This window comes from Cryptotermes secundus, unplaced genomic scaffold (genome assembly GCF_002891405.2).
Source record: "Cryptotermes secundus unplaced genomic scaffold, Csec_1.0 scaffold1186, whole genome shotgun sequence".
NCBI lineage: Eukaryota > Metazoa > Arthropoda > Insecta > Blattodea > Kalotermitidae > Cryptotermes > Cryptotermes secundus.
The window spans coordinates 126,648-142,050 of record NW_019723920.1 but is presented as its reverse complement, the minus strand read 5'-3'; the positions used below and the strand labels follow the sequence as shown (position 1 = coordinate 142,050).

At 39.8% G+C, this 15,403-nt stretch overlaps 2 protein-coding genes and 1 long non-coding RNA gene across 3 annotated transcripts in view; 1 reads left to right on the top strand and 2 right to left on the bottom strand.

The window, feature by feature from the left end:
* Positions 1-5,404, bottom strand: part of LOC111862174 (chitin synthase chs-2) — a 49,675-nt gene extending 44,271 nt beyond the window's left edge. The window contains exon 1 of the mRNA XM_023847358.2: positions 5,284-5,404. The gene's annotated coding sequence lies outside the window, so the exon portion shown is untranslated. The remainder of the gene's footprint in view (positions 1-5,283) is intronic.
* Positions 1-15,403, top strand: part of LOC111862176 — a 270,613-nt gene that overhangs the window by 229,615 nt on the left and 25,595 nt on the right. The gene's annotated exons all lie outside the window — the stretch shown is intronic.
* LOC111862175 (chitin synthase chs-2) overlaps positions 12,562-15,403 on the bottom strand; it is a 121,904-nt gene continuing 119,062 nt past the window's right edge. The window contains exon 23 of the mRNA XM_023847359.2: positions 12,562-15,309. Coding sequence (XP_023703127.1) covers positions 14,963-15,309 — 347 coding nt within the window. The 3' untranslated portion in view covers positions 12,562-14,962. The remainder of the gene's footprint in view (positions 15,310-15,403) is intronic.

Genomic DNA, 15,403 nt, shown 5'->3' with positions numbered 1-15,403 from the left:
CCCTCACCTATCATCTGGGGCTGGTACAATAGACCAGAAGTGTCCGCAGTACAAGGGACTTAGTCCCACTCCACTAGCAATAAAAAGAGGGGTGCATGTAGTAACCACTGTGCTTTAAAAAGAATTATGGAATTTGTAATGTAACAGAGAGTGAACTGTAAGAATGCAAAGATTCATGAGAGCTGAAAAGCCGGAACGTGCAGCGTCGACTGTCATTCGTTGATTAAATCCGTATATCGCGTCAGACGATGCCTTAATGAATAGAATAACCAACAAAACTCACGACTAAAACTTGCTGTTCTGACAGTTGCATTTGTTTCCATTTTTAGCCAACGAAAGTTCAGCACGAAACTTTCCTGCATGCCATTTGAACTACTCGCGCTTCCTAGACTGTCTGGCCAGGCTGTCGTCTGTACTATAATATTACGTTTTGAGGCTGGTATTGGGGGACGTTGGTGACACCCTGGGGGTAAAGAGCTGCCGGCGCGTAAGGCTGACAAATTTACTGCCAACTGTGAGCCGATTGTCTAGAAGATGTGGGAGCCTCGATGTCTCAAAACCCTATGGGCCTTCATGGCCTCTTTAAGGGATAGCTTTACTTTTCTTTTTTACCATCGATGAAGCAACATTACTCCAACAATAACGATTTCTTGTGAAACTTGTTCAAAAATACCTTATAATTTTATTACATTCTATTGAATTTCATTCTTCGCCCCTTTAAATATTAATATTATAATATTACCTTCAAAATATCATAAATAATTATTTATGATATTTTGAAGGTGAGTTCAAAGAACGTAAAAATTTGGTACCTCTCTTCGTGCTCACCTCAGTACCAAATAAGAGCCAGAGCGCCGAACATGGCGATAGAAGCAACATCTCGAGATAACAGAACAAAGGCTGAGGACCAATAAAAGGCTTAGTTATGATGTTCATGTTTAGGAGGGAATGGGGTCTAGTATTTCTGATATCTAGAGATAAGATTGCCTATCTCAAGAGCATAAGATAACAGTTTCCTGCCATACACGACCTTCTTTCCTTCGCAATCCGTATGAGATTACTGGTTTTATTTTCTAGCACTGAATATTTTGCGTGGATTCGCGTCCAATATTATCGTATTGTTTAAGCGCGATTATTTTGCTTCCCAAATTTTAATTTTTAATAGGGCATTTTATTACTGTCCACGTTAGGTGGGTCCTTTGTCACCACGGCATGGCGCGTCCTCAGGTTTCGGATGGAGGAGATACCCTCCAGTTTTGGAGGGAAGCTGTGACTATATTGAATAAGCAGTCGCGGACAGACGACAAGGGGTGGCCCTCAAGCTTGGGGTTTGGGCGTGGGGCTAACAACTCCTCACCTTAAAAAATAAGGATGTTACGAAAATGAACACAAAGTCTCGGACCTGAACGAATTCCTTGGAAAAACGACCTAAGCTAAAGGAAACGGATATGAGATTTGGCACTTAGAATGTACGAAGTTTGCATAGGGCAGGTGCGCTCAGGGTAGTGGCAGAAGAAATCTTAAAATATAAGTTAGATTTAGCGGGAGTACAGGAGGTCAGATGGGATGGAGGTGGCATCGCACCAGCAGGAGACTATACATTTTTCTATGGAAATGGGAATGAAAATCATGAATTAGGTACAGTTTTTTTCGTACATAAGAGAATCGTATCAGCAGTTAAGAGGGTAGAGTTGGTTAGTGATAGGATATCATATACAATACTAAGAGGTCGCTTGTGTGATATCATTGTTATGAATGTTCACGCCCCAACAGTAGATAAAATTGATGACATATAGGATAGATTCTATGAAGAACTAGAACATGTATTTGATACATTCCCGAAGTACCCTATGAAAATTGTGTTAGGAGATTTCAATGCCAAAGTAGGGAGGGAAGACATTTTCAAACTAACAATTGGGAATGAGAGTTTGCATGAAATTAGTAATGATAATGGAGTTAGAGTTGTAAACTTTGCCACATCAACAAATCTTACTGTCAAAAGTACAATGTTCCCACATCGTAACATCGATAAATTTACATGGACATCTCCTGATGGGAAGATACACAATCAAATAGACCACATTTTGATAGATAGGAGACGGCAGTCAAGTATACTTGATGTCCGATCATTCAGGGCAGCAGATTGTGATGCTGACCACTAACTGGTGATGGCAAAGGCAAAGGAAAGACTGGCAGTGAGCAAACAAACAACACACAGAGTTCCTATGGAGAGGTTCAATCTCAAGAAATTAAATGAGGTAGAGGGTAAAGAGCAGTATTGTGTTGAAATCTCAAATACGTGCGTGGTTTTGGAAAACTTGGAAAGTGAGGTGGATGTTAATAAAGCTTGGGAAACTATTAGAGCGAATATAAAAATGTCTGCCAAAGAGAGTCTAGGTTATTATGAACCGAAGCAGCATAAGCCATGGTTCGACGAAGGACGCTCAGAATTATTAGATCAAAGAAAGCAGGCCAAATTGCAGTGGTTACAGGATCCAAGCGAGTTAAATGGGGATAATCTGAACAACATAAGACGTGAACCCAGCAGGCATTTCAGGAACAAAAAGAGGGAATATCTGAAAGACAAAATTGATGAGCTTGCAACGAACAGTAAGAACAAGAACATAAGAGACCTGTATAGAGGAATAAATGACTTTGAAAGGGGTTACCAGCCCAGCAGTAACTTAATGAAGGATGAGAATGGTGATCTGCTTGCAGATTCTCACACTATTTTGAATAGGGGGGAGGAACTACTTCTCTCACTTATTGGATGTACATAGGGTCAGTGTTGTTAGGCAGATAGAAATCCATACATCTGAGCCATTAGTACCTGATCCTAGCCCTTTTGAGTTTGAAAGTGCTATTGCAAAATTGAAACGGTATAAATCGCCAGGCAGTGATCAAATTCCGACAGAAATTATTCAACCAGGAAGCGAAATATTACGTTCCAAGATCCATAAGCTAATTGATTCTGTATGGCGTAAGGAAAAATTGCCTGATCAGTGGAAGGAGTCTATTATTTTACCAGTTCACAAGAAGGGTGAAAAAACTGACTGTAGTAACTATCGGGGGATATCACTGCTATCCACTTCATACAAAATTTTATCCAATATTCTTCTCTCAAAGTTAAGTCCATATATGGATGAAATTATTGGTGATCATCAGTGTGGGTTTCGACGAAACAGATCAACCGCAGATCAGATCTTTTGCATTCGTCAGATATTGGAGAAAAGTTGGGAGTACAATGAGACAGTACATCAGCTATTCATAGATTTCAAGATAGCCTATGATTCAGTTAGAAGGGAAGTATTGTACAATATTCTGATAGAGTTTGGGATATCCATGAAACTAGTTGTAGCACGAAAGGGGGAGAAGAAGAATGCATATAGGATATCGGTGAGAAAGCCAGAGGGAAAGAGACCACTGGGAAGGCAAAGGCGTAGGTGGGTGGACAATATTAAAATGGATCTTAGAGAGATAGGACGGGATGTTATTGATTGGATTGATCTGGGTCAGGATATGTGGAGGGCTCTTGTGAACACGGTAATGAACCTTCAGGTTCCATAAAATTCTGAGAAATTCTTGAGTAGCTGCAGAATTGGTGACGCCTCTAGAAGNTGTATATACTCGTATATATGTGATATATGTATGTACCCTATTTACGCATGTATAGGCCGCACATTTTTTGCCAAAAATTCAAGAGGAAAACTGGGGTGCGGCTTATATTCGAAATATTCGAAATCACACTTCATTTAAAAAAAATTATATTCATAATTAATAATACAGGGTGTTCTACTCCTGAAATAATATTCCAAGAAAATTATTTTTTCTATAATTTCTGTCTGAAAATTGTGCTGCGGCCTATACACGCACGCGGCCTATACATGCATAAATACGGTATATTATTACTGTTTATACTCTATTTTGTATTATTATGATCTTATATTTTCTGATATTAATAGACTGTAAAATATAGAAAGAAAAATTTCAAGATTATTATGATGCGGTTGATTTATTCAGTTTAATTTGTTTTCGGAAATTGTGGTTCAGTTTTTAATTGTTTAAATTTTAGAACACTCTAGTCTTTATGATATCTCAGTGCCTTCTTTTTCACTTACGATTTAGAGAACTAAGTCTCTTGTCGTTCTGTTATGGACACTTCGAACATCGCGTGTCCACTAAGTTAATTAGGAACTGTTCCCTTCTTAATCTAAGCGGCGCAAGTTTTAGCCCGTCAGAAAGGCATGCCCATCGCTGCGAACAATGTATGCAAATTTTTAGGTGCTCTTATTAAAAACAATTTCTCTTGAGGACATTCTGTATTTCTGTAGTTACCTTTTACTCTTAACTTCTTGATTTTGTTGTCACGTTTTATTTTTTTATTTAGATTTAGTTCTGTGTACGCTTGGAGTGTTTGCCTCCTTTAGGCTATATATGTCAAGAAGCGCTCTGAGTGTTTTCACTCGCTCCTTCAGTCACTGTTCTTCACCCAGATGTGCTTCATTTGCTGATGCTTAGAGTTCGCGAATCAGGAGAAGCAGAGGATCCTTGGTTCGGTTACTCTCACCAGTATGATGGACACGAATTGACAACTTTTGTGAAAATATTCTTCCTATAAATATGTGGAGCCAAGAAACACTTGCGTCATTCTTTGAAGTTCCTTAAAACTTCTCGTATGTTCATTTCTGTCTCATCTTCTCTCATTTAAACCTAGTCATTTCCATGCATGAGGCTCAGAGAACAATCACGATCAACGTGATATATTAATAGGATACACTGAATTGATTTTCTGGCATTGGCATATAAACATAGCAGACCTGGGTACATACATTTGTCTCATTCATACACCGTCTATTCTCTTAGGTGGGTATGAAAGTTTCGGAGGAGCATATTTTCTCGGAATATTCACTGTCGTAAAACTTCAAATATCGTTTTAATTTATTTTACATGATTTTTATGTTTTCCCCTGGCCGCGCCATAGTTCAAGCGGTTAGTCGCTGGCTTCTCACCACGGCGGCCCAGGTTCGATCCTGGATCTGGTCAAGTGGGATTTGTGGTTGACAAAGTGGCGCTGGGGCAGGGTTTCTAAGAGTACTTCGGTTTCCCCTGCCAATCTTCATTCCACCAATTGCTCAACAATCACCCTCACCTATCATCCGGGGCTGGTACAATAGGCCAGAAGTGGCCGCAGTACAAAGGACTTAGTTCCACCCCACTAGCATTAAAAAAATTATGTTTATTCCTAATTTAATCCTGTTTGTAGGCCAACATTTTAGCACTTACCTCACTATTCAATAGCACCAAATAGTCCTGATGCCGTTATTTCTTCGCCTCCATTTTGCCCTCAGGCTTTGTCACACACGCGCACTGGAGTCACAAAGCAGCTACGTATGTTTGACCGATCGCTTCGTATACACTGCGGTTGGTGACAATATCTCTCTCTCTCGTCTCTCAATTCTCTTATCTCTCTGTCTGATATCTGATAGGTCCCATAAATACAGAAGAAATCGATTGGTATGAAGTGTACGTCATTGATTCCAACTACGTATGAACTAAATAGCCTCTGCTTACAATAGAAATACACGAGGTGTCAGTGTTAGTCATTATCTGGCAGTGAATCTGCAGTTTACATGTGCAGAAACATCACTTGAGGACATCTTTATTAAATTTAATTATATGAACTGAGAACTCGAAGCGAATGTCTTAGATATTCGTTTCATGAGATATCGGTATACTTTGAAAATGTGTGGTTAGGTGAAACGTGCTGTCAGCTGCAGTGCTCTCTCTTGTAATTCATTTGCGTTAGTTACAAAATTAATTTTTATTTAATGTACATAGAACTCAAAACATTGCTGCCAATGTTATGTCGGCTTCCTGCAAGTCTCCTACTCCATACCACTGTCAGAATATAAGCCAGCCAAGTATACTATGAAATTTACTGTGTCGGATACTGTCGCCAGTATATATTGTAGCATGTAGGCCTGTTGCTAGGCAACGACCGCGAAACAACGAGATAAAGTCCGTTGCTAGGCAGACGTCTGCTAAACGACAGTTAAGAGTAACACAGGAACTGTGTTTTCTGTGCGGTCCTTGCCGGTATGTTACAAGTAGGATAATTAAAGTTAGTGCAGTGCAGGGAACTGAAGAGTTTGTTGGTGAGTTAGAGAACTGAAATACAGTCGTTGTGAGGTGTTGCTGTTAGAAACGTATAATTGATGCACGGGGATAATTAGGGAACCAAAAGGAAGGGGAACGCCCGCCGTTGGAAGCCGTTACGAGGCAACGACTGATGAAGACACACTACGTGATGTAGTGAACTTCAGAATGTGTGAATTAGCGATAGCGCTATGGTTACTTGAAGTTACGTTCTGTAAGTGGTTAGTAAATCCAATTACCAATTCAGACCTCGTCTATAGTGACTCATACGGGTGACAGAATGATAGCTTAGCCTATTATGGTGATGCGAAAATATTTTTTTTGTATTTCTAAATGCTGTTCTAATCTTACATCTACGTTACAGGTATGTCAATTCACGAAGGTAATAATTTCATGAAAAGTGTTCGTAAGGTGAAAATTCTTAAATCGAGGATGAAGTCCTCATTACTTCACTTGCAACGGTCGCCGGGCTTCGGGTGGTAGGATTATTAATGTACAGTGAATTGGAATGTATGTGGAAGGAAACGGTCATGGCCAAATTTAGGATGTCATCCCAACAATCATAAAGAAAAACTGAGGCAACTCACGCGAAATCTCAGTTAATACTCGTGTAACCGGCGTCTCGGTCAAAATCCTAACTGGACACTTCCAAAATAAAATTTCCAAGCGTAAGTTCTTGAGCAAATTTACTTTGTCTCTGTGTATGATATTACAAAACAATAAAGATACATTCCTTCTTTCAACTCTTTCCCCCAGCCTCGTCCCTGTCTTTCGATTTGACAAATTTTCCATTTTATGAATGCTCATTATTATAATTGCAGAAATTTAGTACGTATTAACCGAAGTGAAATGAGTTCATGGAGGTAGGCTTAGGCCCACTGGGGCTGTAGTGCCGAGGAAAAAAAAAGTATGTATTAATAGCTGGTCACGGTAGCCGAGCGGTCTAAGGCATGTACTGTCTTCGCTCGCTTGGAAACCGGGATCGTGGGTTCGAATCCCACTCAGGGCATGAATGTTTGTGTGCGTTTTTCTGTGTTTGTCTATAGGTAGAGGCCTTGCGACGAGCTGATCACTTGCCCAAGGAGTCCTACCGAATGTGTAAATCTAGAAAAACCGAAGTGAACGGAGAAGTTCATGGAGGTAGGCCTAGGCCCACTGGGGCTGTAGTGCAAGGGGGGGGGGAGTACGCATTAATACAGCTCGCGTGTCATTTGTCATGTTCCGCTGATCATTGCGCTGCCGGATCCGCCAGCTGGGAACAATAGTCAGATAAAATAACAATAGCGCACAGAAATATGATTGACAATTCCGTTATAGGAACCGCGCCCTGGCACTTGAAATTATTGATGTCATGGCAGAAAATATAAATCATTTCGCAAAGTGGGTAGATAACCGGAAAATATGGCAGTCGAGTATTAGTTAATGGGTATCAGACGCAATGCACTCTGGGAAACAGGTCGAATTTCTATAGCATTACCAGAACCAATGCGGACTTTTCTCGTAATTTCTTATACAAATGAAGTAAATTTTGACGTATGTTTGAAGCTAAAATCTCAGCATTTAAACAAACGTTTATTTCCGATATTAATATCGATTTAGCATAAGATATTTCTTAGCGTACTTACTTACTTACTCATGGAACTGAGCTCTTCTTGAGGAGCAGCCAATTCTGCAGCTACTTTAGAATTTACCATCATTTTATGGAACCCGAATGTTCATTACCGTGTTCACGAGAGCCCTTCACTGGTCCTTATCCTGAGCCAGATAAATCCAATCTATACCAACCCATCCTGTCTCTCTGAGATCCATTTTAATATTGTTCACCCACCTACGTCTTGGTCTTCCCAGTGGTCTCCTTCCTTCTGGCTTTCCCACCAATATCCTATATGTATTCCTCTTCTGTCCCATTCGTGCTACATTCCCTATCCGATATTTATACGCGTATATTTATTCGTTTTCTTATTTTTATTAGACGGAAAAACGTAAGATGAAAGTTTTTGAAAATAGATCAATTAGGGCGTTGCTGAAGTCTGAGAAGTGTGAAACAAGAAGACTGCAGTACAACGCATGCAGTAACAGGAGCAAAACACAACACAGAACACGATACACAAATATATGTAGGAAGAATGCTCACATAAAAGAGGACTGGCGTAATTCGCGTGTTTGAGTGCGACGTAGGAAGAATCCTGAAAAGTTTTACTATTTAGAATTTAACGTCCTATATGACGAATACAGATTTTAGTCATTTTAGAATGGAGACATTATGGCATGCAGTACAATAGTTTAACGTGCATAAAGACACCTGAAGATGGCACATTAGTGCTGAAACATGTAGTGTGGAAGTGAAGAATAAGGTGAAAAAGGTGTATAAACTGTAAGACGGTCAGCATAAACCATTGTATGGAGGAAATGAGGGACGTAAGCCATTCGAGGTTGAAAACTAAACATAGTGTCTCTGAAAATGAGGCAGGAATATTAGTTCCTCATCAAAATTTTCTGTGTGTATATGTGCATGCGTGCGTGTTTGTGCCCCCCCCCCCCCGAAGTCAAGAAATGAACCTGATTCACAGTATATATGCATGAATTAACCAGAGTACTAGAATTGAATTGCCTTCATCGCAGATCTATAAGTATTTCTTATGTCCTTTAAACTTGAGATGTTATGTTCAGAAAGAGACTGAAAGTTGTTCCCTAATGCTGTGTAGATTATCGCATTTTGACTTCAGTGTAACTATGAATGAAACAGAAAAGAAAATAATGATAATTTGAAGCCAGTAGAGGGTAAAGGTCCAGGAGATTTATCGCATCCTGTACTCGTCTTCAGATAACACTTCTACATTCTAACTTACCTGGTATCTAGTATTCATTACCGAGGATGCAATGGCATAACAGAAACTTGAAACTGTGTTCTTAAGATATTCTATTGGTAAATTCTTATCTGCACACAGAGAAGAAAATAAGAATACAAGTCCATGGTTAGGATTTGATTATAGTCAGTGATGTTGAAATATGTGATAACCTTTATCTTCTGGTATCATTCCTGCATGGAAACCCTTTGCTGATACGGAAACCACATTTAAAGAGAAGATAGAATTGTTTCATACGTCAAATGACAGCTGTTATGGGACCATAAGTTCCACTCTTCAGAAGCTCACAGATGAAATGGAGTAGATTCACTCTTCAGAAGCTCACAGATGAAATGGAGTAGATTCACTCTTCAGAAACTCACAGATGAAATGGAGTAGTTTCACTCTTCAGAAACTCACAGATGAAATGGAGTAGATTCTTGATTGAAATTCACCATGGTTCAGGTACTGAAGAAATTTACTGCAATGTATGGAACCTGCCGGTTCATTACATTTTTCACAAAAGACCATCATTGGAACCTAACCTAAACTGTATGACACCAGTCCACACTCTCAAACCCAAATTAATTAAAATTCATTTTAATATGATCCTTCCATGTACAATTATGTCTTCCAGGTGAGCTCTTGCTGTAAGTTTTTTTTTACAGAAACCGTGCATGTGTTCCTTATCCCCTCTCGCCTGTTTAATGCCCCGCATGCCTCGTTCTCCTTGATTTGGTGGCCCTAATAATATTGTGTGAGGGACCAAAATTATGAACATCCATATCTTACATTTTTCTTATGTCTGTGTCTTTATATTCCCTCAACATTTTGTTCTCAGTCAATATTCTTCCCTCGCAGCAAGAAACCAATTTTCACACTCACACAAGATAACAAAATTATAGTTCTGTACGTTTTAATCAGTACAGGTTTAGGTAGGTGGCAGGACGGCAGACGATTCTGAACTGAATTGTTGAAGGGATTCCGCGACTTTCAATTTATTCCTGAATTATTTGTGCCTCTAGTTTTGATATGTTATTGTTGTTTCCAAATGCGTAAGTTTTGCAGACTTGTCTAACCATTCGTTGGCTTCATTTTATTATTACTTTATCCTGTATTTTAGAAGAGGTGGGGCACGCGGTAACGTACTTGGTTGAAACACTATGCTACAAACCGGAAGGACGCTGGTTCGATTCCCGATGAGGCCATTGATATTTCAGTTGATCTAATCCTTCCGGCCTCACTATGACCCTGGAGTGGACTCAGCCTCTAACAGAAATTAGTCCCGGGAATCCTCCTGGGGGTAAAGGGCGGCCGGCGCGTAAGCCTGACTATCTCACCGTTATCTATGTGTCTGTGTCTAGAAAATGTGGGAGCCTCGACGTCTCATAACCCATATGGTCTCCATGGCCTCTTATAAGGATAACTTTACGTTTCTTTTATTTTAGAAGAGGGTGTGTAAATCCAGTTGAGTATTCCATGTGAAAAAGCACAAAAGAAAATAAATTATCTGACACGAGTAAAAAGAGTTCTTCCTTAATCTGTTTTTTCCTAGTGGTAACTTTATTTATTGCCAGTTGCATTGCAATAGCTCAGTCGGTATATGGACTAGGCTATGGCTGAACGTTCGGAGAATCGGGGTTGGATTTCCAGCAGAGGCAAGCAAATTTCTCTTCTCTACAACGTCCAGACAGGCTTTGGGTTCTACCGAGGCTTCTGTCCAATGGGTACCGGCGCTTTTCCCGGGGTGCAACGTGGATAGGGCGTGAAGTTGACCACTCAACAACTACAACTAGTGCCGAGGCTATTAATGGTGAAGCTATATGCCTCTGCCATGTACTGTCTTCGCTCACTCGGAAGCCGGGATCGTGGGTTCGGATCTGTTTCCTGTGAGGTACGAACTGAATTCTTATATATTATTCTTATACACTGCCCGTCACGGTAGCCGAGCGGTCTAAGGCATGTACTGTCTTCGCTCGCTCGGAAGCCGGGATCGTGGGTTCGAATCCCACTCACGGAATGGATTTTTGTGTGCGTTTTTCTGTACAGGTAGAGGTCTTGCGACGAGCTGATTCCCGCCCAAGGAGTCCTACCGTATGTCTAAGATCTAGTAATACCGAATTGAAACGGACATTTTCATGGAGGTAGGCCTAGGCCCAAATGAGGGCTGTAGAGCCAATGAAAAAAAATATGCCTTTGCTCCCCCATTCGTCTTCACTTCTTCTTCTGCTTAATTATTTAGGAACATGGATAACATTACTGAGTAACACCAGCAAAAATCATTGTTAAGTCCTTGTCATTTCTGAATGTTGGCAACATAAAAATAACTTATTAAGTTAAAAGGGGTTTCTTAACAGTGAAAATAACCTCCACATTTGTGGAATTTCTTTTTGATTTGATGGCAACTGACTTTTTTTTTCTGAAACCTATAGATCGAAAACAGAAATATTAGAATTGACAGTTTTCTCAGATCCTCAGTCTTGGTCTTGGTGTGATTGTAGAGAAAAAATTTCAAACATCATTATCAGGAATCGAATATTGACACTTGTCTCTTTACTCAATAATACAATCACAGATCAGATTCTGGTATGCAATTTGCGATCTCAGCTCGGACACAACAATATACTACCACAGTCGATAAGTTCGTGGAATGGCCGCAAAGCGTCTTACGGGAATTTCCTGCCAATATGTTTCAGCAATGTTTTTGACAGCTATATCAACGTTGGCAGACTTGCATAGCGGCCAACGGCAACTGTGGATCTGCATAAGTGTATGTGAATACCTTGCAATATGATGCGATAAAACTACATTCCACGAACTTAATGGCTCTACCACGTATATACCTATGTCATGACGGCTGAAAGCTGGAATAATGCAGCCAGAGCGGATGTCAATTGCTGAGCAACGGTTCGGTAACCACGTTCCCGATACAACGAATGACAACGAACGAATTGTTGCTAGGTAGCAAGTTGCAAAAGATAAGATTCCCATGACAACAACAAAAGAACAGAGGGAAATTAACATATTCAGGCCTCATGGCAGTTATAAAAGGGAGTTCGAAGCAGTGAGAGATTAGTCTGAGATTCTTCATAGAGCATTCATCAGACAGACGTCGTTCAGTAAGACTTCAATGTGTGAGATGTTATAATTGACTGTAATTGTAAAGGAGAGCCAACAAACCCAATCATCAATTGAGGACCCATTATTATTCATCACGTAACCAATTATACATGACAGTGTGTACACACACACATATCATTGTGGGTGCGTGCGCTAGCCATAAGTCGGTTGGTCAGTTAAATTGCTGCTGGCCCTCACCAGCACACTCACTCCTGGTTCTAAGTCTTGTTGAGCTCCATGACCGTGATATTTGTTCTCTATTAGATATATTATTATTTAGAAGTGGGGCCCTCTCTTCTGTGAGGCATGCGCCAGTCTTCCAGTGCCCTAGTGGAGTGGAGGGATGTTATGTTTATCTTTACCTCAGGTTCTAGGGATATTAACTGCATCCCTTGGTTTACTGTTGAATGACATGATAATGAATTAAGCATTTGCATTCAATGACCTTTTATTCCAATTCTGTACTAGCTCTCAAGGCATGACAAATGGATAAATTATGCACGGTTTCACATGTCCCTTATCCTTAATTAAATATCACAATGTTTTTTATTCATAGCATCAAAATACAGTAATTGTTAAGTACAGCTGTACAAAAGAGACAAAATGTCTGTATATTTTACAATGTTGTAAAATGTGATAAAAATGAAATTGCAATCTAAATTTAATTATTTGGAACCTTGAGTTGTCATGGTTTTACTCAAATGAAAATCACGATCACGTCATATGCTACCAGATATAACTCACCTTCAGCAAAAACATTAAAAAAAAATTTGTTTATTAAAAAGATTCAAAAATAAGGATATAATTGATAAATAACATCCACCCTCTACATAGGATAGGGCAAAGCCCCTTGAGTATCACTTGTTTAGTAACAGTAGTTACTCAGTGGGCAGTGATTCTGAGTATTTATTGCTTAGAAAACAGTGTCCAAAAGTCCCTTGTAAAGTTTACAAGGTTATATGTCAGCCTTATGGATCATCTGCTTGCTAATGAGTTCCAAATATTGTTGCTTGAAGCATTATGCTTTGGAACATCTAAGTAATACCAGTTTGTTGTCACATCTGTTGACTAGGTTTATATTTACATTGTATGTAATATGTCAGAAATACCATACATCATCCTTAAAAAGAGTGGTAACAAAATGCACCACATTCTTTAACATGCAGAACCCGATGTTTTGCCCACATAGCATATTTATATGTTTTATGTGAGTCTCAGAATACACAAGAGATTACGTCCCTAAACTGCATCAAGAAACTGATCTTTGTAATAGAGAGGTGACATGTTTTATGTCAGGTAGAAACACAATAATATTATTTAGAGGAATTTCAGGCCTCAGTGTGCTAAATAATATGGATTATTCAACTTGATGTGAACAATAATGTAAGAGAGTAACTTAAGAGTCTCATTTTCCTTAGTGGTTTGTTGTACGATGTTCTCATTACCTCAGAGCATAGTGTCTTGAATATCGGGATGAGTGAGAGAGGTGAATTGAAATATATTTGTAAGGATGCGATTGTGGCCTAATTGAGATACTTCACTGGAATTTGCCTGCAGTGATTGTGGAAATAATCGAAAGACCTCAGGATAGTCAATATTGTTGCAGAGTGCTGTGCAACTGAGCAAGTCCCAGAAAATTATCAGTTTTTATCTACATAAAAGGATTATTTAAACATTACCCAATAGGAGTGAACCAGATTTCCTGGGTTCATGATAAAACATAGTACACTGTTGTGTGAGCAGATTGGAGGAAGGGCCACAATCTTCTCTGGATATATCGAAGATTTATTTTTAGCTTTCCTGACATACTACAATAAACATCTTTTCTTAACCCCTCTTCCCATTTGCAGTTCTATGGGCTCATTACCTATGTAGCATTTTGCCTTCACATGAACTCATTGACTGGACGGAATCCTACATGGCCAAGATCGTAGTGTCAGAGTCAAGTTATAGTTGTAAACATAACCAATTGCTGACTGGATTTCTACAGGTGCTCAAGCCGCTACAAATATTTTAATTCCAGTACATTTTTTCAGTTCAGTTCAGAATTTGTAATTTGGATTCTGAGTTAAGTTACTGCAGCTTTTCAGTTATTTAATGTACTAAGCCTCTAAGTATAGTTAGGTTACATCATGCATGCGCTCAGGCAGAAGAATTGGATGCTTTTCCCGTCAAATAGGATTAGTGTAACGTATGTTCACTCTATATATGTGGTGTCTCCAGAATTCCCTGTGCTTTGTTACAGTCAGTACTGCTGCATGCTAACTTGGTTTTCAGGCTTCGGTTATTGAATACTTAAGCTATTTTATGTTTACTGCTTCTTTTGACTTCTTCAGGATGTGTATGAACGTGAGATTCTATAACTTTGTTGACATTACCAGCTCAATGTCATGTAGGACAAGCTAACAAAGTGTGAAGTTTCCAGCCTGAATCATATGTCAATTTTGTTAATGACAGAATCTGTAAGTGTTGGTTGACAGAATTCCATCATCCAATCTCTGGACCATGCCAGCTGACTTCCTGCTGGCAGTGTTACTGTCCCAGTGTCATGCAGGACAAGCTAAGCAGTTTTATTATTGACAGAATCTATGAGTGTTGGTTGACAGAATTCCATCATCCAATCTCTGGACTCTGTCAGCTGACTTCCTGCTGGCAGTGTTACTGTCTCAGTGTCATGCAGGACAAGCTAAGCAGTTTTGTTATTGACAGAGTCTATGAGTGTTGGTTGACAGAATTCCATCATCCAATCTCTGGACTCTGTCAGCTGACTTCCTGCTGGCAGTGTTACTGTCCCAGTGTCTTGCAGGACAAGCTAAGCAGTTTTGATATTGACAAAATCTCTACAAGTGCTGGTTGATAGAATTCCGTCGACCTAACTCAGGGTCCTGCCAGCTGACTGAGTTTCTACTGGCAATGTTCTGTAGTCTGACTGAGTTCCTACTATCCAGCTCTTCCTCAGAGTCATAACCCTTGTTCACGTGACCTCCAGGTGGCCTGTCGAACACACCAGCTGTAGAGCTGCGATGGCTGCGACTGTTGTTGTTATTTGCAATAGGCAGACCATTGTGGGCACCGAGTGTCTTCATTTGGGACTTGCGTCGCTCAGCCATGACCGAGTTGCGTCTTACTTCCAGTGCCTTTATAGTCTCCTTGCGCAATGTCAGCTTGCGTCCCAGTACAGGTGTACCTGAACAGAGGCAAGAACTGATTATCTGCATCCATAACAACAGTGTGGGCAACAGCTATACATTTCCTGGAAGTCTGTTTCATCTTCATTTACT